General features: G+C 64.5%; 1 protein-coding gene across 5 annotated transcripts; it reads right to left on the minus strand.

Annotated features, from left to right (window-relative positions):
* Positions 1–8: 8 nt before the first annotated feature.
* WSCD1 (WSC domain containing 1) lies at positions 9–27,990 on the minus strand. 5 transcript variants are annotated; one of them, XM_082708390.1, is made up of 9 exons: positions 27,970–27,990; positions 18,655–19,355; positions 13,816–13,930; positions 12,596–12,780; positions 11,210–11,331; positions 4,125–4,284; positions 3,509–3,673; positions 1,503–1,703; positions 9–504 (listed from the first exon to the last, which is right to left on the minus strand). In XM_082708390.1, the coding sequence occupies exons 2-9, from the start codon at positions 19,079–19,081 to the stop codon at positions 152–154; spliced, it is 1,728 nt and encodes a 575-aa protein (XP_082564516.1). In that variant the 5' UTR covers positions 19,082–19,355; positions 27,970–27,990; the 3' UTR covers positions 9–151. The 5 variants fall into 5 exon arrangements, with proteins under 5 accessions (XP_082564516.1, XP_082564513.1, XP_082564515.1 ...); XM_082708387.1 differs by lacking the exon at positions 27,970–27,990 and adding an exon at positions 26,728–26,885; XM_082708389.1 differs by lacking the exon at positions 27,970–27,990 and adding an exon at positions 26,126–26,311.
* Positions 27,991–28,000: the final 10 nt, after the last annotated feature.

Here is a 28,000-nt window from a genome sequence, read left to right on the forward strand (position 1 = left end):
CACACGTGGCCCGGCGTGCCAAGTCCGAGGTGGTCCCTGCAAGCGTGCAGTGGTGCGTGTGGCGGGTCTGTGAGCGCGGGGGTTCTGCGGCGGCTCCAGCAGCCAGGCCCGCGGAGCAGCGTCCAGCGGCGCGGGCGGAGCCGCCAGGCCGTCATCTGGGCACGTACTCGCCGGGCAGCCCGGCCCCGCCGTGGTCGCGCAGCGCCTTGTCCACCGTCCGGATGTAGCCGTCGATCAGCGCCCGCATCTCGGGGGTGAAGGGCTCGGGGTCGTGCGGGCGCCGGCCGCGCCGTCGGAAGCTGCCCTCCTTGTTGTTCTCCACGCACAGCAGCCGCTCCTCGCTCACGGACACGTTGAGGAAGGCCACCATCTCCCGCAGCGTGGGCAGCAGGCTGTGCCGCAGCTCCTCGTAGTGCACCACCAGCAGCCGCTTGCCGAACCGCAGCCAGTCCAGCACGTGCGAGGACCACCAGGCCGCGTAGCTGCGCACGAAGTCCGGCCACTCTGCGGGGAGAGACACGCAGGTCGGCCCCGCCTCCCGGGCGCTATGGGTGGGGAGCCGGGGAGGAGGCCGACCAGGGCAGGCGGCCCCTCGGACCAGGCCCTCCGGACGGCCCGCAGGCAGTAAGAGCGGCACCTCGGGGCCAGCCTGGGTCACCGGGCCACGTCTGCGTCGGTGGCCATGCCGCCCCACACGAGGACAGTTGCGGCGTGTGTGTAGGGAGCTGGTTCCCTCTCTCATGGACGGTGAGTGCCCTGACCGCGGGGCCCACGTCAAGGCAGGGAGATCCATGGGGCCCACACGGCACAGCGGTGTTCATCACGGGGTGGATGGGTGACCCTCATCCATGCTCACCTTGCCCCAGGTGACAGGGGACGAGCAGGGGCACCACGAGGACGGGTGCAGGCCCGAGTGCCCGCCCAGATCCTCCTGTGAAGCTAAGTGAGCGTGGTCCCTGCCTGATGCCGACCACGTCTCACGGGGGTGGCCAGTCCACCCCGTGACACCGCCGGGCAACCGGCAACATTTGGGGAGGATCTATCCCTGAGAGCTCTGTCCCGGCAAACTGAGACGTGTGCTGGGGCTTTTGTCTTGGTGGGGACAGTGTCAATATCCACAAACACAGCTTGTGACCATCCCGCCACCTCGGATGGCATGGGGACCCTTCGCTTTCCCTGGTCCTCACGACCACCCTCAGACAGGGACTGCCCTGTTGTCTCCGGGGGGTAAACTGAGGCCCCTGGGAGCTGAGGAGGAACCAGAGCTCTGCCTCCTGCACCTGGGGCACCAGCAAGGGGCAGGGTGGGCTGGAGGCGATGGGGGCATCTGCCAGGGCAGGGTCTGTGGGGACGGGCCTGCCTGCCCGATGGCCCCACACCTGCTGCCCTCTGACCGCTCAGTGTCCCGACACTCGACACCCGGACCCGTGTCCCGGCCACACTGCGGCAGGGCCGGGACGGGTGTCTCTGCACAGGAGAAGAGCTGCCCCCCTTCTGCCCACCTTTGCTCTTCCAGTTCCGGTCGGCCGCATAGCCCAGGTGCCCGGCACACTTGCGGTTGAACTCGGCCACCAGGGACCGGTACGGGTTCCGGATCAGCAGGATGGCCGAGTCGAACATCTCGATCTCCCTGCGGCCGCTCTCGTGGGTCTTCACGCAGATGGTGCGCCGGCTGCGCCAGTGGTCCTTCTCGCCCTTGAACCCTGCGGGGAGACGGGGGGCCTGAGCACGGTGGTGGACCCTGCTGTGGCAGCCGGCAGCGCTGAGCACACCTCCAGGAGACCCCACAAGTCTGGGGGCGGGGCCTGACGCCCCTCTACAACCTCTGGAGCGTGCGTGTGGGTGTCTGCACGGCGATTTCCCGCCAGCATCGCCAACATCCCATGAAAGAGTCGTGGCCACAGGCGTGGCTCAGAGTGGGCAGGACCCCTGCCAAATTCACACAGCAGCACAGGGCTCTGGGCACCTGGTGCAGGTGTCCCCATGAGGCCGGGCTTCCAGCCCCCACCCGGCGGTGAACTCCAAAGCCCTGTGGCAGGGTCCCAGCCCTTCCCACCCGTAACAAAGTCACACATGGGTCAGCAAGATGCTGTGGGCTTGTTCGGTGGAGGCCTTTATGCTGGGGATGGAGGAGCTCCACGTGCGGTCCCACGGAGCAGAGGGCCTCCCAGGAACTAGGAGTCGGGGACCAGTCAGGGGTGCAGCAGGATGTCACAGAAGGAACCCGGAGGGGTGCCCCAGAACCTAGACTCTGGCCACGTCCCACTAGATCTGGGGTCCGCCAGCCAGGCATCAATGCTCCATAAACGAGCACGCGTGTCTCCTGGGCTCTTGGGGACAGCGACAGCGACAAGCAGGGGCGGGGCATGGCACGCAAAGGTGCAGCAGGCAGGGCCAGGTTCTTTGATGCTGGGAACAAGGCTCCTCTGAGGCGGGTTTGCCGCCCGGAACCCAACACAGTTCAAACGGATCTCTGGCCCGGGCCTAACAACCGCCAGCCTTTGCCAGGGCTCCTACTGCCCAGCACCTGGGACAAGGGGAGGAGGAACCAGACCACAGGCTGTAAACACGGGATCAGGATCAGCATTGGGTCCCCAGTGCCCCAAGACCTGCAGTGCTTTCTGTGTGCAGCAGGCTGTCCCCACAGCAGCCACGCTCTATGTCCCATGGGCTGCAGTAGCCCAGGATAGATGGTGTACCCATGCGTGTCACTGGGGGGTTGATGCAGAGGCTAGCGGCCACCCCGCGCCAGTCCCACAAGCCTCAGAGGGGGAACCTCCAGGGCCATGACATGTGGCCACGCCAGCCACTGGGCCCCCGGGCCACTTGCAGAACAAGTCCGCCAGCTGTGCAAACGGGTACAGCCCTCTAGACCAGCAGGTGACCAGCAGCCTGTGCTGCAGGACTCCACGGGCACCAGGCCACAGCAGACAGGACCCTGGGACAGGTCATCTGGCCGCCCCACCGGGGGAGCCAGTAGCACTCAGGAATTAAGGATGAACGACCAGCTTTCCTGGCTTCTCCCACCAGATCCAGAGCCCCCCGCCAAGCTGAGGACGCTGTGGACAGGGGCTTCTCTTCCTAAACCGCAGTCCAGTCAGGAACCTGGACGCAACAGGGGTGACACCTGACGGCAGACCAACAGCCCCTCGCTTGGCCGGGTTCTCGGTCCTACTCCGCACAGGGAGGCCTCTCGCTCCTACAGGGGGAGACTAGGGGCCACACAACTCCCGGGGGCTTTGCACCATCTTGAAAAACACAGCGTTTTGAGGAGCTCCTTCTGGCCTCACAGAACATCCGACAAATGAGCCAGTGACGTCTCACCGAGTTACCGCGAGTTCTGACAACAGAGGAAATTCGGAAAGTGGTCGTAGTGTGGGTGCGCACGCCGCCAGGACGGACGTCCCGAGTCCCGGGCCGGCCGCAGGGCTGGGAATGTGCTTGCAGTGCTGCTTCCCCGGCCCCTGGCGCCGGCCCCGGGACTCCAGGCCCCGCGTCCCTCACTCACCCTTGTTGTACAGGGTCCCGTCGAAGTAGTAGCTCCCCGTGTAGAAGCCGGTGGCATGCTCGATGAGGTGCCGCGCCCACGTGTTCCCGGCTCCCGGGAAGCTCGAGAGAGCCACAAACACCTTGGCCTTGGTGGGCAGGAACCGCCGGTCTGTGCAGCGAGTATCTGAAAGGCCAGAAGCTGACCACCGACTGCCCCACCCGGACCCACCGCCCGTAGACTCCTGTTTCACCCATGGGGAAACCAAGGCAGGCCCGGGGAGGGGAGGGGATGGCCGCCAGGGCCGTGCTCAGAGAGAGCTCCCGGGATGACGAGGCCTCCCACAGCCCAGGCAGCGAGCCCTGGCTCCCCACACAGCACAGAACATTCCAGGTTCTGCCGGACGGTGGTGGGGCCCCGCCTCACGGCTCTCCTGCTGTTCCTCAAAGCACCTCCGTCCCCAGACTCGCGGAAAGGCCGGGTGCGTCTTGTGCCCAGCCTCCAGGGACGGTGGTGGCCTCCCCTCCCCACCCTAGGACGCATGCAGCCGCACTCGTCTCTCCCAACGCCCAGAGAGCACATGCAACGGACATGGGGGAGGGCCCCGCATGCCTCGTGCCCCAGGCACCGAACTCACCCTGTACGGGCGTCTGGTAAACCGCACAGTACTCGGCCAGCCTCTGTGCCTTGGGCTCCTGGCCACACAATGCGCTGTCCACCGCATCCCGGAGGTTGAACTGAGGTGTGGGATAAGCACAGTAGCACTCCCAGCCCCGCAGGATGGCCAGGGGGAACTCCTGCCAGGGAGCGAGGGGGAAGAAGCATGTGGGGTGCCCGCCGGGGCCAGGCCTCCCGGCTCACATCAGCACGGACGGTGTCCATGCTTCCCGCGCCAGCCCAGGGGAGGCAGGACGCACGGGACGTGACTTCTGCCCCCAGCAGCTCAGAGCGGGCCGGGGACCCGACAACGGTCAGCGTGAGCCAGGCCCGGGGCTAACCTTGGGGGCCCGGCGGGAGTGCAGGGAGGACCGGGCACCGGGGACAGGGGCGTCTGCAGGAGCCAGTGTGTGCAAGGGTCAGGATGAGGCAGGTGAGCGCACAGACTGTGTTGTGGGCCCACTGGTCGTGAGTCCCAAAGGGACCTCTGGTGTTCCCTGGGGAGACCAGCCCAACCCAGCTGCGGGGGCAGGGGGTGCAGGCCGGGGAATTCCCGAAGTCCCTGCTGCTCTGCCAGGATTAGGGGTGGGGCAGTGCCTTGCGGTGAGGCCAGCCCCTGACCTCCTCTGTGGGATTCGTTCCCTGCTCCCTCTGCCCCCACAGAGGAGACTGCTGGGTGCTGGGCGACCTCGGGCACGGTGCCTGCCGAGCCTCTCTGTGCTTCACCACCGAACACGGGCAATCAGGGACTTGCACGTCCCTGACGAGGGCGGCCCAGCACGGGGCACGGCACGCGGGTGCCCCCGGGTACCCAGCCCCATCCTCCGTGCCTGCCCCTGCCTCTTGCAAATGGAAATGCAGGGGGGAGGTGGCAGGGAGGGAGGCGGGAGCCAGAGGCAGCACCGCACAGACCTTTTTATTTTTTGCTCACAGCAAAAATCTCGTAAATAAATAAAGAAAAGAAAAATCAATAGCGTTTTCTCAGCGTGGCTTGGCAAAATGAGGATCTCCGCACTCAGAAAGTCGCCTGTCCCAGCCTCGGTGGGGGGTGGGGGGCGATGCAGAGCCTGTGGGGGGGCTCCTGTGCTCAGGCGTGTGCCCCCCAGTGCCCTGCACCCCTACCAGAGCCTCTCCCCGCCTCCCTCCTCCTCCTGGAGGCCCGCGGGCTGCTGCACCCCTGCCAGGAGCTCCCAGGGTCCTGGCCCTGTCCCTCCGCGAGCTGAGCTGCCACGTGGGGACAGAAGCCTAGACCCTGCGCTGTTCTGACACTACACACCCCCACCATGCGCCCCTGCGTGCCCCCCACGTGCCCCCATGCACCCCCACCATGCACCCCCATGCGCCCCACCATGCACCACTGTGCGCCCCACCATGCACCCCTGCGCACCCCCCATGCACCCCACTACCCATGCCCATCGTTGCTACAGCACCAAGCGCCCCCCCCAAGGCAGGAAAAGCCCTTAAACAGCCTGGGGGCCCCATCCAGAATGCTAGTCTCTATAAAATAGACAAGTCCTTTGGCTGCTGGCTTGGAAGAGGGGGAGGACCTGGCTTCCCTCCGGCCTCCTCCCCAGCTTATCTTCTCCCCTGGGACCAGAGCCCCAGTCCCCAGGCTTTTTCTGGACAAGGCTCGAGACAGGGATTTTTGGAGGATGGAGGACAGGGGAGGCAGTAGCTCAGGGTGACTGGGCTTCCTGGGCATAGGGACCAGGGAGGAAGCAGCAGGCATGTAGCCCGTCAGATCCCAACACTGACCCTGACATGTCCGAGCCTCAGTTTCCCTGTCTGCGAGCACCTTCTCATCTCTCAGGACTCCACTGCCCCCCCATGCTTGGGGGACCTGAGGGTTTGATGTTCTGCCCATAGGCTCCTTTCCAAGGTCCCCATGCCTGGAAGGTCGGAAGCCCCACCCCCACTGCACCTGTCAGACCCGCCCATGGCCACAGCAGCCCAGCCCCCCACCAGCCACACCCTTGGGCACCACAGTGAGGCCTGCATTGGCATGTAGGGCTGGACCGAGACCAGGCCATGAAGCAGCACCGGCGGAGCACCCAGCCATCTCTCTGCACTATGTGGCCTCTGTCCCAAGCCCACGTCCTTCCCCCACCTCAGGATGCGGCTGTATTCGGAGACAGGGTCTCTAAGGAAGGAATCCAATTAAAATGGGGCCATGGCAGGTGCAAGCCAATCCGATGGTGTGGCCATAAAAAGAGATTTGGACACAGACACGCAGACGACCATATGAACACACAGGCACAGGATGCCCATCTGTGAGCCCACGAGGCCTGAAAAGAAACAAGCCCAATGACACCCCACCTTGGGCTTCTGGTTTCCAGAGCCCCGAGAAGTGGCCCTTTGTTCTGTGGCACTTTGTTCGGGCAGTTGTGGTGACCTTCTACGCTAGGGTCCTTACGGTCCTTGGCCATGCACGACTGGCACATGCAGAGCTCAGGACATTTGCACCTGCTCTTCTCTCTGCCTGGAAGGTCCTGCCCCCAGACCTCCCCCTTATTCAAACCTCTTTTCCTGAGAGGCCTTCACTAGTCACCCTGGGTCACGCCACTTCACCCTTCGCACCCCCACGAGACCCCTATCCCTTTGCTGAGACCTCTGGTTCAGCCCGTGGGAATCACTTGGTCCTGTTTCCTCCCGCAGTCAGCCACGGCTCCGACTTGCGCTCCGCGGTCGTCCAGCTACCCTAGAACATCCTGGAAACAGGATCCCTCGGTGCAGACTTTCCCTTCCCTCAGAAATCCGTGTGCCCAGGCTGGATCCCCGTGGAGGAACCCGCAGCTATGGTCCACGTGCAGACGCATCATGGGGCCTCCGTTCGCCCCACACGTCTGGGCTCCATCTACTGGGTCCTCACGAGCGCCAGCAGGACCGGGTCCTGGAAGGAAGTGTCCCTCTACCAGTGGCCACCCCTGTGGGGGTCGCACCCCACCAGCGACCCGAGCCCCTCCTCTTCCTCGAGTGGATGAAACCATCAGGTTCCGGGCGCGTGCGGAGCACGGGGGAGCGTGGACAGTAATGCAGTTTTATTTACAACAGAACAGAACAATTCCCAACCCCTCGGGGGTTTCTAGGACACGATTTCCATAAAAATTAAATATTGATGAAACTTTCTCTGCCAGCTTCCCTGCTGCCCCCACCCCCACCGTCTTCTCAACGGTTGGAGAAGGGGAGGCAGGAGGGAGACACAGATGTGAGACCGTTTCTATCGGAGGGGCACAGGGGGACGGGGTGGGGAGACAGGTCTCCACCCGGAACTGCATCCAGAGCCCGGGCTTGGTGGCTGCCGCAGGCACAGTGATTCAGTCCAGTGCTGGGTCATGGCAGCAACGGCTGGGCCCTCCCGTCCCGGGAGTCCCCCTGCAAAGGCACGGTCGTGGCCACAGGTCAGGGAGTGGACGTCCCAGCAGGCCCGTCCGTCTCTGTCCTCCTTGAGGGCCTTCCTTGCGGTCGGTCCCCAGAATTATAGAGAATCACCAAAACGTTAGAGATCAGAACTCAGGCTTCAGGGGGGCAAACTGAGGTGAGGAGGGAGGTGCCGAGCAGCCCAAGACTTCAGACCGTGAGACTGATCGGGGGCAGAAGCAGCCCGGGGCTCTGCCCAAGACCCCACTCAACTCCATGGACACACTCACGAAAATGGGGGGTTTTTGGTGATATCGGCAAACCAGCACGGAGCTTGCCTTCACCGATCTCCTGCCTCCCTTCACCCCGAGACCGCTCTGGACATGCACACCCAGAAGGACAGAAGGTGCCTGGGGGTGGTGGCTGCTGGGATGGGTGTGGAGGGCAGGCATCACGGTCAACCACAGCCCGTCTGCAGAGCCCATCACGGAGCGCATGTCTTCTGCTGACACAACGCCCCTGCTGTCGGGCTGCAAAGTAGGAGCTGTGGGTCGGGGAGGCAGCCCTGGAGCCGGGACCAGCTCACACTCCCCCCTGCCATGGAAACCCACGGCTTGGAACAGCATCGTGAGAATCAGTGAGAATGCCATGGCTCAGGGCCACGAGTCTGGCCGGGACCACAAGGCAAGGACGTGTCTGCACAGAGACACGCACCCAGGTCACGGACTCTGAAGCCACCTTCCGCTGTCTTTGGAATGAGGCCATGTGACTCACTTCTGGAAACGCACCTGAAGTCTCACGAGTGACACAAGAGACAGAGTCCCTCACACCAGTGACTCCACATGTGATGACATGAGAAGAGCATTACAGGCCACTAAAAGGCTGACCTTCGGGAATGTTCGTGGCAGCGTGGCTCGTAACCGCGAAGAAAGAGCCCAGAGTGGGCAGGACGGGGGCTCTCCCCACGAGGGACATGGGGAACAAAGGAAAACGGAAGGAGAGATTCTTTGTTTTTCTTTAAGCAGCCTCCGTGCCCAACATGGAGCCTGAGGCAGGACTCAATCTCACGACCCTGAGACCATGAGCTGAGCTAAGAGTCAGACGCTCGACCGGCTGAGCCACCCACGTGCCCCAAAAGATTTAACGTTAAAGATGCGAATCCCACCAACATGCCCGTCGAACGGAGGACCTGAAGATGTGAGATGCCGTTGGTGGCGTCCTCTGATGCGGCAACATCACTGGTGAGTTCTCATTTAATTTCACGTTTTCCAAACTTTCTAAAATAGTTTTGTGTTACCTTTAGAGACACCCACCCCCAGGACAATAAATTTTCAATGAAGACACACATGGTGTAACATTGACAGGTTTACGGCCAAAATCATGAGAAAACCCCAAGGCTGTGCCAGGTCGTCATCGGCCGACAGGACCGGTGAGCATTTTAGCAACGGGAAAAACCTACCGACGTCCAGGGGCTTAATTCACAAAACCCAGAGGCTCACTGCCCCACCACTGGCCAGCTGAAGAGGCAGCGCCCCTCCCCCACCCGGGACAGCCCGCACCTGCGGGGATCCAGGTGGGTCCGGCAGAACAGCCGTGGTGCAGGGAACGAGCCGGATCAGCGCCACGGGAAAGCCCGAGAAAACCCGCTCGAGCCATCAGCCGTCTATAGGAAGAGCTCACACTGTCTCCCGTCGTTCTCGCCCTCCGACAGACCAGGAGCAGGTGCAGGGAGAGGGGACCTCCGGCCGCACGCAGGATCCCTGTGGAAGTGTCAGGGGCCAGCAGCCCGTCTGTCCACGGTGCTGGAGTCCCTCACCGGCCCCACGTCTGGCGTGGACACAGGGCAGGTCTGTCCCTACAGCCACAGAGTATCAGACCAGATGGCTTCTCTGTGCTCAGACACACGTGACTCAGACATGCGGTGCCGAGCCCCGCGCCTGTGGTCAGAAGGTCATGGCACAGACAGTGCCTCGCCTGTCCCGTCTGGCCACATCGCGGCGTTCCTGAACCATCACGACCAACCCACAAAGCACGGTGGAGACGTCCCTTCTGGGGCCACAAACGCCCCTGACGGTGCTCGACCCAGACCGGCCCTCAAGAAGCCCAGCCCGACCCCAGCCTTGGCTCCGCGTGGGGGTCCGGGAAGTCGCCGCGGCCTCGCTTGCCAAAGCGGGACACAGATAACCACGGAAGTGCTCCCCAGCAGGGGAGGGGTCGCGTAACAACAGGACGTCGGCGCGACCGAGCCCCAAATGGGGAAAGTGCTGCCCGTGCCAGGACGGAGCGGTCCCTGAGCCCGACAGAGAACGACCGAACGAGGAACAGGAGCTGCCCATCCCCTCCCCCGACACTGCTCAGCAGGAACTGTGGCATCGTCCCGATGGCACGGGCCCCTACTGCCACAGCCACGACCCCCGCTGGCTTGGGCAGCATGTGGGGGGCAGCGTGTCCCCCTTGGAGCACCGGGAGAGTAAAGTTGGTCACCCGGCATGTGGGGCACCTCCACGTTTGCAGATGGAGCGGCCAGGTCTGGCACAGCCGAGCTCCTTGGACTGGCGATGGCAGCAGGCGCTCCCGGGGCTGTGGACCTCTGGCAGGTGCGCGGAAGCCCTGGGAGGGCCGCACGTAGCAGGTGCACATGGCCCTCCACCCACAGTTCTGCTCCCACGTGGGGAGCATGGGAACACGGGCCCTCGCCGTATGCCCCAAGGACGCCCTAGACACCCCGAAATGCTAGAGCCACAGAGACCCACTCCAAAGGCTGCGGCTTAGGCTGGAAAGTGCAGGAAAGGCTCTGTCTCAGCCCTGATGGGCGCGACTCAAGAGACACCAGGGAGGGCAGGCTCCCCGCATCCCCAGAAGCCCACTTCCTGCAGCTCCGAGACACCAGCCAGGTCAGAACCAGAGGCCCTGCCTGGGTCCAAATCCCAGCTCTGCCATGTAGGGGATGGGTGACCTTGGGCAGCATGTGTGACCTTCTCCACCTCCGTTTCCTCACCTACAATCACAGCGTGTCTCAGCACCCGCCAGGCATGGCCATCGGGAGGGCAGAGTGACTTACTGTGTGGCGAGGAGTGTGGCCGCTGCCAGATCGACGAGGACATATGTCCATCATCGGGACGCTCCCGTCCTAGCCCCATCCTGTTACGTGGCCTCCGGTCACAGTCCCCAGCACAGGGGAGCAGCCCTGACCTCAGCCTACTGCCATGCCCCAGGGCCCACACGTGGGGCCACCGGACCGCACCCCAGACCTCAGCACTCTGGGGGTTTCGTCGCTTACCAGCCCCACCTGGCCTTGACCACCGTATCCCACCTAGAGCTCCTGCATGAGGACGGGACGGAGGCCTCAGCGCCACCCCCCCGCCCTCTGCAGAATCGTCTCTGCGCCCCGGCTGAGCCAAAGGCACGCGTGTGACCCTGGCCCTGACGCCGGGTTCAGTGCCCAGCCTTGTCCATGGGTACAACCGATGAGCCGTCCACTCTCCCCAAGCCCGAGCCAGCGCATCCCACTAACAAAGCCAGTCAGTCTGACACCTGCCATCGGGGAAGGCACGATCCTTCCAGCCTCGCGGCCCAGTGGACAGCACCTGGCCAGCCTGGGGTGCCCACGCAAGCACAGACCACACAGCCATCCCAAACCTGCGTCCAGCCCTGGCTCCTGGCCCGTGCAGCGCACGGCACAGGCGCACGCATCACAGGTGCCCTTACCTTCTGGGAACAAAACCCCGAGCACGCGTCCACCGTCACGTTGGCCTGTGCCAGGGAGTCCGGGAAGGTGTGGGTGCCGTTCTCCGGCAGTCGGAAGCACCCACGGTACGTGACGGTCCTCCCTGTGGGGAGAGAACAGGTCTCTGGTGAGACACGGTGCCCCTGGCTGTTGGTGCCTGTCAGGGGGAAACGGTGGCTTCAGGGTCTGGAAAGTGGCAAATAGAGTCGATGGGGCGGGTTTCGAACCAGAGAGCAGCCCTGGACGGTGTGTGGCGGGCCAAGCTCCTGAGACCCCGGGCACCCGAACCTCGCCACCATGGTCACCGACAGGGGCCTCGCCACCACGGTCACCGACAGGGGACCACGTGGCTGCAGCTGCTGACCTCAGGCCACTTCTGCCAGCTCCGTGGGATGGTTTCTGCCCCCTCTCTGTCCCTCCTTCTTCTCCCACCAGCTCTACAGGATGGTGTCTGTCCCCCCTCCATTCCTCCTTCCTTCTCTCGCCAGGTCTGTGGGATGGTGTCCGTCCTCGCCCCATCCCTCCTTCCTTCCACAGATCTGCACGAGGCCACCCAAGAAGCTGATATTCTGGAAAATTCTATGTCCCAGGCATGAGGAGAAAAGTAGATCCAGAAACGTGAAATGCCGCCACGGCCCCTCGCTGTGCTGCGGGGTCAGACCCGAACTCCCACCAGCCTCAAGAAGGCTCCCCAAGCCTACAAGCCGTCCTCCAGCCCAGCTAAAGTAGTACAGCCCCGAGTGGGGTCCTGGCTGCTGGGCCTTCTGGAATGTTCCAGCTCTGACAGCTTGCACTCTGGTCATACTCATCAGGGCTGCTTAGGCGGCAGCCTCGCTGTAGTGCCCATTTTGCCCGCCCGCCTCAATAGCGTGGAGACCCCGTCACCAGCCAGCACTCCGGGTGGCGTCTCCATGCACGACCATAGAACAGGACCAGGCCTGGAGTCTGGGAGCCTGTCAGGTGGGCCAGTGCTCTGCGGTCCCAGCGCCAGTGGGCCCAGCGAGTGCCCGGAAAGGACGGATACGTGAGGAGTGGTGTGACTTGTCATGGGCTGGTGGTCCCAGTGCCACCGGCTGCCTCCGTCTGTGCCACCATCACCGGGAGGGGCTGCCGTCCAGGCCACGGGGCCCCCTCATGCCTGGGGACAGCCCAGGGCCTCTGAGGCCACACAGCACGTGCGAGACGCCCAGATGAGTGTGTCTGTCCCGCAGGCCATGAGCCCATGCAGCCCTCGGCTGCCCCCGTGCCCATCACATGAGCCCCTCCAGTGAGGCCGGCAGGGAAGGGAGGCCGCTGGCTCTTGCCCGTGTTGAGGACGCAGGGCTGCGGGTGGGAGACAGAGCACAGGGAGAGGCGGGCACACTCACGCTTCCTGGAGCCGGGCGGCAGCTCCTCCACGCGGTAGACGGACAGCCGGCCCACGCCCCCGCACACGGAGCCTTTCTCCCCTTTGCACTCGTGGTTACAGGCCTCGGGCCCAACACTGGTCACTGGGAGCCGGTTCCCGCAGTAGCACTCGGCCCCGGCCTCCAGGCCCGCGTACGCGTAGGACCTGCAGGGAGAGTAGCCCAGCTGAGTCGCTGCCCCGGCCCCATGGAAGCGATGACCAAGGTCAGGGTCAGGTCGGGAGGCCAGGGCCGCGGCGGTCAGCCCACAGCTGTCCGTAGGGACCGGTCTTCAGACAGACTTAGAGGTCCCCCGGCTGGCAGGGAGCAGGCTGTGCTTCGTGATAAACTAGTTTGATCAGCCCCACTCGTGCCCGACCGAGAGCTCTGACCCGAGGTCCCACCGCGGGAACAGTGGGCCCGAGGCCGTGGCGGGCTGTGAAGGGGCTCTCCGGGCCAGAGGACGGGAGCCCGAACTCGGGACACCTGTCAGCTCCTGGGACGCAGCACTCCCACCGTGGATGATTTCAGCACCGGGCTCGCATTGGACCCTGCTGGGCCAGCACGAGTCTGGAACACCAGCCTCCAGGCCTCCGCCCAGGGCCGCTCCCCACCTGCACATAGCAGGCATGGCCCCAGCACGGGGGAGGAAAGATGGCGGACAGGCCCCAGGGCGGGCCACACGGACGCCAGCTCTGGAGACAGGCCAGCACGTTCATGCCCCCGGGTCCGAGGACTGAAAACTCCTGTGCTCCTCATCCCCGTTGGTGGCCACCAGCAACGGTTGCTGTCTACCTGCAAGGCTGTTCCCCGAACTGCTGGGGAGGTAGAAGGGGGCTGAGCTGCTGTCACTTTCCACTTGGTCTACGCTGCAAGGCTGAGCCGGGACCCATCCTATCTGTTCCAGACTCAGTTTCTCTGTAATGGATCATGACCAAGCCGGAGGGCTTCCCGGAAGAGGTGGCATTGAAGCCAAGCCTGCTACTAGAGTCTGAACACACAAGTAAATGGAGGCCCAGGGGAGGAAAACCACCCGCTAGCATGGCGGCCAGCTCCCCGGGCACCGTTGTGAGCCCGCATCACGTCCTCTTGTGCCCGGGGGGGTTGCTGATCCATGCCGCTCCAGTCAGAGCGGGACGCCCCCCGCAGCCACATGCCCCCTCATCCAGAGGCAGACTCCGCAGCCCGGGGCTCTCACTCACCGCTCCGCGCACGCGTCCTGGCAGTGGGAGACGGTCATCTTCCTCAAGTCGAAAAACACGGCGCCCTTCAGGGTTCTGTCCCGGCCGCCGTCGCTGAAGCAGCCGACGTACGTGCCTGAGGATGGGAACACAGCGGAGGCTCAGGTCCGGGACAGGACGGTCCTGTCGCACGCCCGCCCTTGGGGGGACCCTCAGAGGGCCCAGGGCACCCGGTGAGGCCGCACCTGCCCCTGGTGCTCCCGGACGCCTGGGCGGATGGCCCACTGTCCCCTCACACACCTGCCAGGCGCCAGCAGTGGCCTAAACAGCAGCCCCGTCCAGGAGCCGGCAGTGGCCTGAACAGCAGCCCCGTCCTCCTCCAGCCCCACCTCGCCTCCCGGGACCCTCGTCTCCATCCCTGCCCATCCCCCGCCCCCACGAAGGTGTAGATGGGGCAGGCCCTGTCACCTATGATCCAGAGAGAGGAAATCGGTTATGGACAGTTATGGAAAGTCTGACCTTCACTAGAATAAGGAGCATCTTGCAACCGGGAACAGGATCTCAAGAAAAGTCTGTGGTCCCGGGTCAGGGGAGGGGAGCTGCCGTCGCTGGAGGCACGGACGCAGCGAGTCGGGTGGTAAGGGAGCCGTCCACGTGGGACTCCACAGTGCCGGGGACTGATGAGCCCTCGCCCGTGCAGAAGGGGACACTGGGGGACGGGACCCGCCAAGCGGTCACGTGTTGGCCCTGTGTGACAGGTAAGCGCCCTCCCCGTCACCGACACAGAGGGGACTCCCAGACACGTGCAGGGAAGCCGGAGAGCACGAGCACAGCGAGCACAGCACACCGGGCCGCGTGCACACACTGCCACATGGCCCAGGAACTCTCCCGGTCCCACGCCAGCGGCTGGGCCAACATGTGGACAGGGCGCCCCTCGTGCAGACGCTGCCTTCTCAGTAAGGCAGCACACACTGCCTCCGGGGGGTGACAAGTCCAGGGTGTCCCCGCAGCCGGCGGAGTGGCACCCTGACCCCCCAGTCCTGGTGCCCTGAGGGCAGACGACACTCTCTGTGTTCCTGCCAGGATCCCGGCCCAGAGCAGGAGCCCAGGGCTGCCCGCTGGGGGGTTTGGAGAAGCATGTCCCCCACCTTCATTCCCGGGGACAAAGCCGGGAGCAATCGTCCCGTCTGTGAACACCACACCTAACTCTGCCTCTGACCTTGGCTACATCATGACAACGTTCTGTGCCTCAGTTTCCCTAACTGTCCAGTGGATTTAAGGTCCACCACCTGCCCCATCCCGCCCAAGCCCCTTCCTCTTGCCCCTGGCATGGACCTGGGCCTGTTCCCCGATCATGTCCACCGTCTGCTTCCTGCCTATCCTCGTCGGGCGCCCCAACCATGCCAGCCCGCCACAGACCACCAGCCCGCCACGGGCCACCAGCCCGCCACAGACCACCCGCCCACCACGGGCCACCAGCCCGCCACGGACCACCCGCCCACCACGGGCCACCAGCCCGCCACAGACCACCCGCCTGCCACAGCCTCTCCTTTCTCCAGATTCGGACATTCTGTATCTGAAACGCTTGTCAATGCCCAAGCCCTTCTCAGTAACTGCTGCTGTTAGAACACTCTTACACCCGTGTGCCCTGTGTCCACGGGGTCCCGCCGCACCCCTCACACGGTCAGCACCCTGTACCACAGTAGGTTGGGGCCCCCAGAACCAGGCTGAGGCTCCCCAAGGGTGGGGCAGGTGAGCAGGAGCTCGGACACAGGAGGGGCAGGCCTGCCTGCCCCCCGCACGCAGCTCCTGGGCCCGGAATAAGCAGCAGGAGGTGAGCAGGTGCCCAGAGACGGGATTCCACCACAGAGCCAAGGTCGCCAGGCAGAACCCAGGGACGGCGGGGAGCAAAGGTCACCATCCTCACTGTCTGCCCGCGGGGCCGTGAGCCTCCGTGTCCCCTTGGCCCGGACACCCGGCAGCTAGCCACGTAGCCACGTAGCCACAGGCATGGGCTCTTGCTCAGGACACCAGCACCCCCAGGGTCACAGACAGGTGAGGACCCCTGAGATGCCTCCCCCCATAGCAGGATAGAGGGTTACCCTCGACCTGGTACTTGGTGGAGGAAAACTAACCTTTGAGAAATTTCCGGTGTGTCGCACAGCAAAGAAGAAATTCTATTACAACTTTCAATTAAGCTGCAAAACACAAGCTCACGGGTCGTTTTCATGGGAAATGAGCCAAAAATATGTCGAGGGGCCCATGGCATGCGTGGAATGCAAGCCAGGCGGGAGGGGGCGTGACTCTGGGCCCGTGCCACCCCCTCCCTGCCAGAGCTGGGCCTCCCCACCTGTAAGTGGGGACGGACGGCCCCGCGGGCTCAGGGAGGGTGGAGAGAGGGAGGTAACATGCAGCGGTGTCTGGCACAAGGCCCAGCCCATGGTGCTGCCGAGCGGCGGCTGCGTTGACCCCAACAACGATCAGGACGCGGACTCTCCAGTCCTTCTTCCCTGGGATCTGAGTCAGAGGGTGGGACCCGTGCTGGACGCCCACTGGGGTGCCCCTGGTGCCCTCATTGTGCTCGGCAGCCGGACGCTGGCTGGAAAATGGCAGCAGGAGACCTGAGCCATGAGCAGGAGAGGAGGAAGCACTCGGAGCCGCAGGGCCGGGCTCCCCGCCGGCCACACCACGGGGCGCGCAGAAGGCCCGGGACCCACACGCCCGCAACGTCCGGCAGAGCTGCGAGCCCTTCGTGCTGGAAAATCACCGGCCGGCTCTTCCAGCTCTGACAGAGGCGAGGGTGTGCGGCGGAGAGAGGACGTCCGGGGGACACACTGGGACACATTCCGAGGCGGATTTATTGCTTTCGGCGAAAACGGAGGCGACGCATTATTGTCTGTGACTCCGCATCTGTTCATTTGCGCGTCAACACGGACGCGCCGTGCAGCTGCTAACGACGACTTTGGAGATATTGGAATGTCTTTGGAAATCACTATCAATAAAAAACAAACTGGCGAGGGGAAGTTACTATTTCTCCCCTAGTAAACTTACTGACATTTTATTCCATTATGGACGTTGTCCAAGGTATAATGAAATGCTCGGTGATTGATGGCCTCCTGCCGCTTCCGCGCCGCGCAGGAGCCCCTTCCAGGAGCGTGGCGGGCTGCCCGGCCACAAAGAGCTACCCTCTTTGTCTGCAGGCCCAGCAGCTGGCCCGCATGGGCCGCTGGGCCCTGTGACGAGCGTGGCCAGCCTGGAGGCGGGGAGGGCGCCCCAGGGGCTCACGGCGGTCAGCATCCTGATTGCCCCAGAACTGTTGCCCCATGACCCTGCGGTCGTGATTTCTTCAGTGGCTGCAACACCCTGTCCACCGCTTCGCCTGGGGGAGATGACGTGGAGACAAGGGGTGCCCCCGGGGTTCAGACTGGGTCACTCCATACCTCCCCTCCCGCTGGCCGGGTCATAAAGACCTTCACCTGGGCCTCGGTGCTGCTTTGCGGCGATGGTCCACCCCCAGACTGAGTTCTTCAAGTGCACGGAGAAGGGTAGACTGGTGCATGGACCCCCAAGGAGGGTGCACAGGGAGAAATAAAGAATTGACCTTTGGCCAATCTGCCCAAGGCCACAGAGTCAGTGACCAGAAATACCAAAAGAGAAACCCAGGTCTGTTTTCAAAACCTGTGCTCTTTTCCCTGGCTGCTGCTCAAGCGTTCTGTGTTGACTTTGTCAGTCATTCACACTTTAGTCTAAACGCGTCACTCTGGTATAGTCTGCATAGAGACCTGGCTTCCTAGGGCGCTGGGGCAAGTTTACAGAAGGCAGCCTGTGCAGTGAGCTGCAGAATCCATTCCTCTTGTCCCCCTCATTCTTAGGGGGGAGCCTTGCTAAGGAACTCCACAGCAAGTGCTCTGACCTACGTGACCTCAGGAGAAATCTGCTTCTGTGGAGACAGAAAGATACTGTCCTCTGGGCTTCACTGACCGTCAGTCATCTCCCCAACGTGAAGGCCTCAGGGGATCCTCCTCTTCCCTGGATCATCTCACTATCTTGGCAGTGAAGCCAGGCTCCCTGGCCTTGCCCTCCTCCTGACCTGCCACCTCCAGGCTGTACTCCGAGATGTCTCCCGGTCCCTCCCCTGCCACTTGCTCTTCCCCAGCTCCCTCCTTGCTCCCTGCCAGTCTCCTGGGATCACACCCCAAACAGACCACAGCTTCTGGGGAATTGCCAGGGGAGTGACCCTGGCAACTGACAGAACATCCCCACCTTCCTGAGTTTCCCCGCAGGATCAAGACGTCATAATCAGGGTATTTCCATCAACGTGTCATTTATAGGTACACCACAAATGCCATATGATTAGCTGGTTTAACAATAAAAGAGCAGCCACCAGGGACTGCCACCAGGGACTGGTGCCAGGAAGCACACCAGGCCCCCGGGGCCAGGGGTCTCTACCTACGTGAGCCCCCAAATCACCCCGGACAGTGCTGTGCAGACACGGCCCCCAGCCTGTGATCGGGGGAGGCTGAGGACCTGCACGTGGGACAGGCTGCTGCCCTGGGCCCTCCCTGCTGTCCCATGCCATCCCCACACGAGCCCTGGGCTGGGTATGCCTATCTCTATGCCCCAGGGACCTGGGGACCTTAGGTCAGGGGTCCGAGGTCACTGTTAAGTCAGGACGCAAGCGGATGTGCACCTGAACCCAGAGGCCAGGCTCTGGGACCTGCCCAGCCAGTGAGTGGGCAGAACTCAGTGGTCTGGAGGCTGCAGGTGGGGTCTGAGAAGGGGAAAGCCACCCCTGGTCCTGGGCAGGGCTCCGGGGAGCGGCCCCGCAACACGCCAGGGAGTCCAGAGCTAGGCACCTACCTCGGCTGCTGGCCGCGGGCCTGGGGGCCTCAGGGCCCGGAGCGGGCGGCCCCTGGGGGTCCCCCATGAAGTGTTGGAACCAGCGGCGTCTCAACTGCCGCAGTTCCGAGTTCCGACTCCGGAGCCCGCGGGGGCCGGGCCGGGGTCGGGCTGGGGGCCTCCGCAGCATGTCCACGCCGAGCAGCAGCTCCGGGCTGACACGGGGGGCCTGCAGTGCCCTGCTGTCCAGTAGGCCCACGCCCAGTGCCACAGCGGCCACGGGCAAGGCCTGCAGGGGGCCGGGCGCTCGGGGCCCTGGCGGAAGGGCCACGCGGGCGCGCTGCAGCAGCAGCAGGCTGCCGGTCATCAGGTAGGCGGCTGTGAGGAGGAACAGCAGGACCTGCGTGCGCCGCAGCAGCGTCTGCAGTCGGAAGAAGGGCCTGGCCATGCCCCCGGGCGGCGGGGCTCCCGGCTGGGGCCTGGGCACGGCTCCTAGCGCCCGGGCGGAAGGGAGGCCAGGGCACCCAGAGGCCTCATCTCCGCATGCTGGGGCCGGCCTCTGCTCCTTGGGGCTCCCGGTCCTCCCGGTCTGTCTCCAGCAGGGGCCCCAACAGCACCATCACGGGTCTCCGGCCACTGGACCCCACGGCTGTGGTTCCTGCCCCAGGGTCACCAACTCTGCCATCGCTGGGCTCTGCCAACGCCCATGCCTGGCTGGGGATCTGAAAGAGGAGAGAGAGCACGCTTAGATGCTAGGGGAGGGGCACGGTGCCGCCACGCCGGGGTCAGCTCCAGCCTCTGTTTCCCAAAGGGGACGCCTGTGCTGCAGGAGCCCCAGAGAGCAGGGCTCAAGTCCCAGCTCCGTGACCGGCTGGCTGTGTGCCCCTGGGCAGTCCCTCAGGCCTCAGCTTCCCCATCTGTAAAATCGGAATGACGCCCCCTCCCCCTGAGCAGCCCTGGACATCCAGGGACAGAGATGGCTCCACATAGAATCCTCTCAGGCCAGGCCCGGAGCCGAACACTGACCTAGCATCTTGTTCGACCCTCAGGGCAGCCCAGAGAGGGAGAAGGTGGAACAGCCCCATTTCACAGATGAGGCAAAAGGGGGCCAAAGAACTTCCCCACGTCGTTCTGCTGGCAAACAGAAGAACCAAGGTTTGAAACGGTCTGTTTCAGGGCCTGAACTCTAAACCAATAACTTTCCCAGCCAGCAATGGACGCCAGCCTGCACAAGTGTACCCAGCCCTGGGCATGCGTATGCAGCAGGCGCTCCATGCATGCACGAAGTCTGCCAACGGCCTCCCCAGAGCACCTTGGTCCTGGAAGTTGCATTCTGGGAACTGCTTCGCAGAGCCTGGTGGCTCTAGCCCGGGAGAGGGTGAGGGGCCACGCACCTGCTGATGGAGACTGGGGCCCCTAGCGGGAAAGCCGGAGGCACTCAGCACGGCCTCCCAGGCTGCCCTCGGCTCTCACGCTGGGCTTTGGCTCCGGGTAGCGGTGCCTCTGAAGTGGGCTGCTAGGGGCTGGCAGGGGCTCTGCAGCTGCCAGGAGCCAGGCCGCTGCATGAGGGTGGCCCTCGGCACAAGGACAGTCTTGTCCTGGGAAAAAAAGCTCCCAGGAGCATGACTAACGTGGCCCGGGACCCCCGCCAGGCCCACAGCCCCTCAATGGCTGCTCTGTGAGCAGGGCACAGCCGGCCTGGTGTGAGCAGAAAGACAATGTTTGGGCCCCCATGGCCTGGAATTCCCAGGGCAGAGATCCAGAGCGCCCCCCCCCACCCCACTGGCCAGCACAGCCCTTTCCAGCTCAGCTCGCAGAACCCCCGGTCCCGAGGCCCCGGAGAGGGTTGGGTCTGGGATCGCAGAGGCAGGCCCTCTGTCCGCAGCCGGAGCTGGATTTAAACTGTGAGCCGGGAAGCCGTTTGCACGGGTCTTGAGCTCTTACTTGTTAAGCTGGCGTGCGCCAGGCCCGCCCCAGCCAGCCTCGTCAGATTTGTAACGCTACAGAGAAAATCCCAAGAAATCCTGCCTGATCCCCCGGCCTCCAGCTCTGGACCTCCAATCCACCCCCCACAAGGCCACCAGGGCGATCCTCCGAACACACGAATCTGATCACCGTGCTCCCCGGCTCAAAACCCCTGTCAAAACCTCCCCGTGGCTTTGGGGTCACACTCTGAGCTCCTCAGTGGGACGCACGAGACCCCTCCCGGGCTTCTCCACTGCCCAGCCCTTCCCTTTGGCTTCCCGTCACACGTGTGTGCAAGCACGCATGCCCCACGCCCCAGGGAGCCACCGGCGCACGCCGTCCTGGCGCCTCTTCTATCTCTCCCGCTCTCTTAGCTCTGCGAAGTCCTGTGTATCCTCCACCTCTGAGCCCAGGAGTCACCTCCTCCAAGAAGCCTTCCCTGATATCAGAAAGCCACCCCTCCTGTGGGGTCTTGGAGCCCCGAGCCCTCAGGGAACACTAACCCAGAGCTGGGGGGCCCAGCCCGAAATGTGGGGAAACATGTATGGTGGGCCAGGCGCCGTCAGGGCCCATCGTTCAGGATCCCAGTGATCATGGACCCCACAGTGCCCTCTGGAGTCACCCCCTCCCAGAGGGGCCTCCTGGTCTGGGGAGGGGGCCTGGGCGTGGAGGCAGGGCCGGTCGTTTTCAGCGTCCTCTAAAGCAGCCTGCCACCCTTGCGGCCAGCCTCACACCCCCCGCCCCCGTCACCCCTACCTCTCCTTACGGCGGGCACCGAGCACACCTCACCTACTGGCAGGCACTGGTGGTGGATGCTTGCTGAGGCCTGGGGGTGGCCAGAGGAGGGGCAGCTGCACGGAAGCTCCCGGCCCAGCCAGGGTCAGGGCAAGCTGCCAATGCCTAGGGGTCATCCAACCATGGCCTGTCTGCGTGGGTCAGAGCCCATTGGCGGTGCCTGCAGCACCCCAAACCCCCATGGGGCAAGGCATGGCTCAGAATGGCGCCTCAGGCTCCTCATCTGTGAAATAGGACCAACAACAAGGCCGTGGGATCTGCCCACAGGGAAAACTGCTCCCTACAAAGCTTGGTGCTCGCTGTCACGAACACCGAGGAGGTGTCCCCGGCAGCCGAGCCACGGGTGAATTCAGTCTCTGGGAACCCCTCGCCTCCCTCATGGCCCCCGCTCTCTGGGGTGGGCCTGGCACCCCGTCCTTGCTCGAAGCGCCCCTAGGCTGTTAGCAACAGCTTCCCTGTTGTGCCCCCCTCCCTGAAGCACTCCTGGCGCGAAGGAGGAGCCAGGCTGGGCCGCAGCCGCCCATGGCCCTGCCCCGTCCTGGCCTGTGGTCAGACCACCGAGCTGTCCCGTGCCCCCAGCCCAGCGACTCCTATGCAGCCCTGTGGGTGAGCTCCAGCCTCCTGGGGTGCCCCGTCCGCTGGGAGTCTGGGCCATTCTTTCCCAAGCTGCTCTCCCCCACGTGGCACTTCCTGTCTTGTCATCAAACAACATGCTCAAGGGAGAGAAGAACGAGGGGACATGCTGCTGCATGAGGCTGGGGCCTTGTCAGCCGGGGGGGGGGGGCTCAGCCCCCCAGAGAAGGGCAGGGGCTGGAGGAACGAGGGATCCCATGACCCAGGGTCTTCTGGGGTCTCAGGAGGAAGCAGGACCCCCTCGTGGGCGGGGCCTCAGGAAACCTGGGTCCTCTCCTGGTACTGGGTCGCTGTCCCCCTGGGTCCCAGGGGGCAGCAGGTGCTGAGCCTGCAGGTGAGGGATGTTGGGCAGATGCCGCCTGCTCGGTGAGACAGGGGGAGGGGAGCTCCCAGGGACTGAGCAGGTGGGGGTGGCGGCAGCAGGGAGAGGAAAGCAACAGCCCCTGAGGCCTGGAGAAAGAGCTCTGAGGGTTCCAAGCCCAACCCCGGGTCACTGAGTTTCGGTCAGGTGACTCTGCCTCCCTCACCTCCCCCCCAGAAAGGACAGGCAGTGACAGGTGAGGGGAGAAAGACTCTAGGAGCCCCCAGAAGCATCTCAGCCCTGTGACCATGGCCTGAGGACAGGACCCTTGGGGTTCAGAGCCGCACACTCCTAGTGGGGCAAGAAGCTTGCAGACAGAGGCACGGGGCCGAGCATGCTGCTCGCCCCGCAGGAGATGGGCAGTGGGGTCCCCACAGCCCTGAGCTCCAGCTTCCACGACGGGGGGACAGGGGGTTCCTCAGCCTCAGGACCTCCAGGAGGCTGCGCTGGGGAGCCTCCAGTGGGGCTTGGGGCTCTGAATTAGCTCCCTCTGCTTTCTCCCTCCCCTGCAGCCTTGCCACTGCCCTGCTCAGGGCCTGTCATTGGACACCCTGCCCCCTCCAAAAGGCTGGACCTAAGAAAGTGATCTTCCTAACACGGAACCAGTAACTGCTGCTGTTTGCAGGGGCTCCCGAGGACCCGGCGGCCAGGCCCAAGTTCCCCAGCCTGACGCTCCGTCTCCCGGCCCCTTGCAGAAGGCCACGTCCCAGGTACCATGTCCGCAGGCCCGTGGGAGCCGCACCACGCCCCCTCAGGCACGTTCTTCTGTTGGCCAGGAGCCCTGGGGCCCCTTGCATGACTCTGAAATGCTCTGTGACCATCAAGGCTCAGCTTTCATGCCACATCTTCCATGAAGCCTTCCTGATGCCCCAGAGCCGATGCTGGGACAGGATGCTCCATGAACAGTGCCCGGGTGTCCTGCCCCAGGTCGGGGCCACTTGCTACTCGGCCCACTCCTCCTCCCAGCCTGGGAGCCCGCTGAGGCCACACACACTCAGGGCCCCTGACCAGCTCTGGGGTGAGCACAGGGCAGACCCGCTGGAGATCCGTGCCCATGGCTGTCCACATCCTGGGGACCCCTGCCTCTGCACCTTGGAGGCTCAGAGCCAAGAGAGAAAGGACTCCCCTGAATTCAAATCCCCGGGCCCTCGGGCAGGACGAGGTCGGGGAATGGGAATGGGATCCCTCTGACTTTGAGAAGGCAGATGCGTTGATCTTCTGAACGCAAAACTTACGTGAGAAAGTCTAAAATAAGAAATGCCGTTAAGAAGGTATAAAGCGTAAGAGGAAGGTCAAAACTCCGTTTACCGTGGAGTCCAGAGAGGACGGTCCCTTCTACCCACCGCCGAGGTTCATACAAACGGGGCCTCCTGCGCCGCACCAGACACCAAAAGATGCTCTCACGCAGCACCTCGTGCGCGAAAGGAGCAGAGCAGGCAGCGAACACGGAGGCTCCCCGTAAACCCGAGAGGCAGGGTCACCGCGGGCCGTCGTAGGGACCCGGCTGCTGTCAGAGTCGGGGCCACGGAGCCGGGCCACGGACGAGACATGAGACCCACGCTTTCTGAGGTGCCGCGTCACACGCCCCCCTCCGCTGGAGCCCCGGGCTGCAGAGACAGTGGGCAACCACCGCGAGGCCTGCCACCGTCCCTTGCCCGTGCGTGGATCTGGAGCCCAGTGCAGCCTTGGAATGGCCCAGCGCAGCCTCCTGGGCTGCCGCCGGCCCAGCTCATCCAGAACACTGGCTTGTTCATTGGTTCGTGTGCTTCTCCCACTCGGGGGCCACCCCTGGAGGGTCATCCAAGGCCCTCAGCAATTCAGATAAATCCGGGTGAGTGAGCGGAGCATGCAGACTCAGCCTCAGGCCCCTCTGACTCCCGCAGTCGCTGGGATGGGGACTCACCCTACAGGAGGGGGTGCCTCGGGTGCTCCTGCCCTCCAAACCCTCTTGGCTCCCTCGGGCCAAGACGGTCGCCCTCTGGGAAGGACTCACATCGCCAAGGGGCTCCAGCGGCAAGAGAAGAGAAGCCCCGCGGAAGGAAGGGGCCCCGGCAGCCACAGGTGCGCCCTGTTCACGGCTCCCTAAATTAGCCTGTTCTCCATTCCCTTCTCACATCCAGGCTGGCAGGCGGCTCCTCCCCAACCACGTTCTCCAAAGCGTCCCACTTCCGGTAATTGTGCGGGCGGCGGGTCAACGCGGTGATTAGGACAGGCACGGCAAGGAGACATCGGGAGAAACAGTGTGAAAACAAGACTTTAAGGCCCGAGGAGTGGGTAGGCGCAGCCAGATTCATGCGCTGGTGCCCCCCACGAGCCAGCCTGCCCTGCCGGCTGGGGTGAGGATCACGGGCCTCTCGAAGATAAAGGCCCTGACAGTCGAAACACCGTGCCGTCCCCACTGCCTGGGCCCTGACCGTGAGCTGGCGGGGCTGGCCCCCAGTCTGAGCCGGGCGGGAGGGGAAGCCAAGTGTGTCTGCGGGAGACCCGGCCCTTGCAAGAGCTTCCGTTTGGCAAGATTCAGTTCCAGCCTCCAGGCATGGGGAGCCCTTGCAGCCAACCCCCAGGGAGCCAGCCCCGTAGTCACTCCTCAGCACCGGGCCTTACCTGACCTGGCCAGGGACTCAGGCCGACCCACGGGTGTCCAGAATATCCACTTCTGCCTGATTAGACAGATTGGAGGGAAAGGATGGGGTCTGGCCTCCTGCGTAATCCAGACTGCCCTTCACTTCCTGCCGGATATGCCGCAGGCCACCGGCCACACCCCACAGGGCTCCTTCCCCCGCTGCAAAGAGGGGTCCCCTCACCCCACACCAAGCGTTCCTCCAAAGGAGTCTGAAAGTGCTCCTGCCCAGACTTGGGAGAGCGCAGCCGTGGATGAGGGCCTCGGGGCTCCCCCTGGAGAGGACGGGGCTGCCAGGAGCAGCCCCCCGGCCCAGCCGCCCGCCAAGCGGCCGTGATCGCAAGTGTGCGTGGGACACGGACACATGTGCTCTTGGACCAACCCAGCTGCTGCTCCTCACAGACCCCCAGGGCTCTAGCGACCCACTGGACACCTTCTTCAAGGGGCTTCTGAGACCCGAGCCAAGGGAATGTGGTGGGGGAGGCGGTGGGAGGCAACCTCCCCTTGCCCCTTTTCCAGCATTTGCAAGGGGCAGGAAGGGGCTGCTGCAGGCAGAAGGGCCCGCCAGCTTTTCCCTCCTGTCTCTCCCCATCAGCCCTCCCTTCTCTAACCCGCTGGCCAGCCCAGGCAATTTGGAGGAAAAACAAAAGGCCCCATCTGTGGGTCCCAGCTGAGGCTGTCCCAAGCTGGGACAGCCCCGTAGCTCCCTAAACTAAAGCAGGCCTTTCCAGAACAGGAGGGGGTGATGCCGTGAGACGCTGCTGGTCAGAGAAGTACAGTGGAGTTCCCACTCTGTCCGGCTCCGAGCAGCCGGGAAGGGCGCCTAGGCAGCAGCGGGATCCCGGATGCGGGGTCAGGGCTGTGGGAGCCGAACCTCGGTGTCCAGCCTCCCCGACAAGGACAGGCGCCCCTCTGCACCCCTGCGTCCCTGGGGAGAACCAGCAGCCACTGCCCAACGGTGGGGATGCTCAGAAAACAGACCCCCGCAGGGCCACCCTGAAGCTCCGGACATACAAGAAAAACGCAATGAGCAGCCCCGGGTCCTGTCTCCGTCCCCACCTAGGGAGATGCAGAGCTCACTCTGGGTAATTTTGCCAACAAAATACATAAATACATACGTTCCGCCTTCGCCTCTGCCTCCGTTCAAGTTCACGGAGAGACAGAGCGAGCCTCGGCTGGGCTGACCGGAAGGCTCTCTTAGCAGCGGAGCGAGGGGGAGCTGCTCGGGCACACGTCTCCTGAGCAAGGCAGCGCGCGCCCCAAACCCGGCGCTCGTCCCCCGCCTCGCCGGATCCACCGCTCCCTCCGCGGAAACGGACGGTCACGGAGAATTCCGGAGGGTGGGGATAGCGCGTCCAAAACTGCCCTGCGCGCCCCTGGCCACCCCGCCCGGGCCCCCTCCAGCGCCGCCCCCACGCGCGCACCCACACCTCCCGGGCCAGCCGCCCCGAGAAGAGCAGGTGCACCCCACCCCCCGCTCGCCCCGGGCCGCCTCCAGCGCTGCCCCCGCGCGCGCACCCACCCACACCTCCCTGGCCAGCCGCCCCCGCCCAGAGGCAACCCCCCGCCAGCCGCTCCAAGCCCCCGCAGGTGCAGCCCCGCCGCGCTCCGGCCGCGTCTACACAAACTTGTTCGCAGCCGTCTGGGAAGGAGCCCGCCCTCCCCTCGCGCGGGGGTCCCGGCGGGGGTCCCGGCAGGGCGCCCCGGAGACAGCACTCACCCCGCGATCGCGGCCGGCTGGGGCGCCCGCTCCGGCGGCCACGCGCCCGCTCCCGGGCGCCGAGCCCGCAGCCCCGCAGCGCCCGGACCCCGGCGCCCCCGCGAGCGGCCCGACGAGCCCCGGGGGAAGAGGGCGCCGCCGCCAGGCTCCCGGGGCTGCGGGCGTCCGGGCGGAGCGGGCGGCGCGGGCGGGCGCCGGGCGGGCGGCGCGGGCGGCGGGGGGCGGCGGGCTCTGCACATGCTCACTCGCGCGGCCCGGGGACAGCGGCCGGCCGCCCCGGGTCCTAGAGGCGCCCGCGCCCGCCGCCGCCCGCCGCGTAGGAGGTGGCGCGCTGGGGGCCAGGGCCGCTCCGGGGCCGGCCCGTGTGGCCGGCGCGCCCGGGCAGAGAGAGGGACACGCGTGCGTTGCCCACGCGCGCACACGGCACCCTCGCGCGCACACGCTCGGCCCCGCTGGTGTGGTGCACGCAGCCGGCGGGTGCATTGGCGCTCACACCCTCGCACGCGTGTCCACACTGCCACATCACCGAGACGCACGGGGATGGGGCACCGGCTGATGGAGACACACCGAGTCACTGCTTCCCAGCCCCGTGGACACCCACTCGGGCTTACACCCACCCACACACAGCTCTGTCCCACTCACAGACCCACTCACAGACCACACGGGACATGGTGACAGGCACACACAGTGTCACACATTTGGTGGTACTCCGGTGCCAACACAGTCAGACACACACACACTGACTCACTGTCCCATCCGCGGCTGGACACGGACACCCACATCCTCACGCACACAGACACATGGGCACAGCCACACACAGAGGCACCATCGCAGGGACACATCCCAGACCCTTGTCCCCCACCGGCAGGCTCAGGGCAGCTACTACACTGCCCCACACCAACCCTCGGGGACTGACCCACACCTAAATACAGTCACCCACAGAAGCAGTGCCACACTCCTGCAGAGAGTCACACAGGGCAGGGACCCAGAGGCACACGTGCACGCGCGTGCATACACACACACACACACACACACACACACACACACACACACACGTGGCAGCAGGCACCGATACAGACACTCGGGTATACAACCACAGGGCTATCCAAAGCCCCCCCCCTTTGCAAAGGGCTGGATCCAACCCCAAGGATTTCCCCTCCAAGTGTCTCCCCTACCCCTGCTCCTCAGAAACCTCCAAGCCACAGCAGTACCCCTGCGGGTGCATGGGGGGGCTGTCCTCACCCAGGGCTGGCTGCTGAGATGCTCCCCCAGG

Source organism: Mustela nivalis (genome assembly GCF_964662115.1).
Source record: "Mustela nivalis genome assembly, chromosome: 17".
Classification (NCBI taxonomy): domain Eukaryota; kingdom Metazoa; phylum Chordata; class Mammalia; order Carnivora; family Mustelidae; genus Mustela; species Mustela nivalis.

What these genes read in the sequence shown, in the direction of transcription:
- WSCD1 (XM_082708390.1), bottom strand. Translation starts at nt 19,081, where the DNA reads ATGGCCAGGCCCTTCTTCCGACTGCAGACGCTGCTGCGGCGCACGCAG. An exon ending in GCCCGCGGCCAGCAGCCGAG is followed by an intron (nt 13,931 to 18,654) that starts GTAGGTGCCTAG and finishes TCCCATCCTCAG; the next exon opens with GCACGTACGTCGGCTGCTTC. An exon ending in CCGGAACTGGAAGAGCAAAG is followed by an intron (nt 505 to 1,502) that starts GTGGGCAGAAGG and finishes CTCTCCCCGCAG; the next exon opens with AGTGGCCGGACTTCGTGCGC.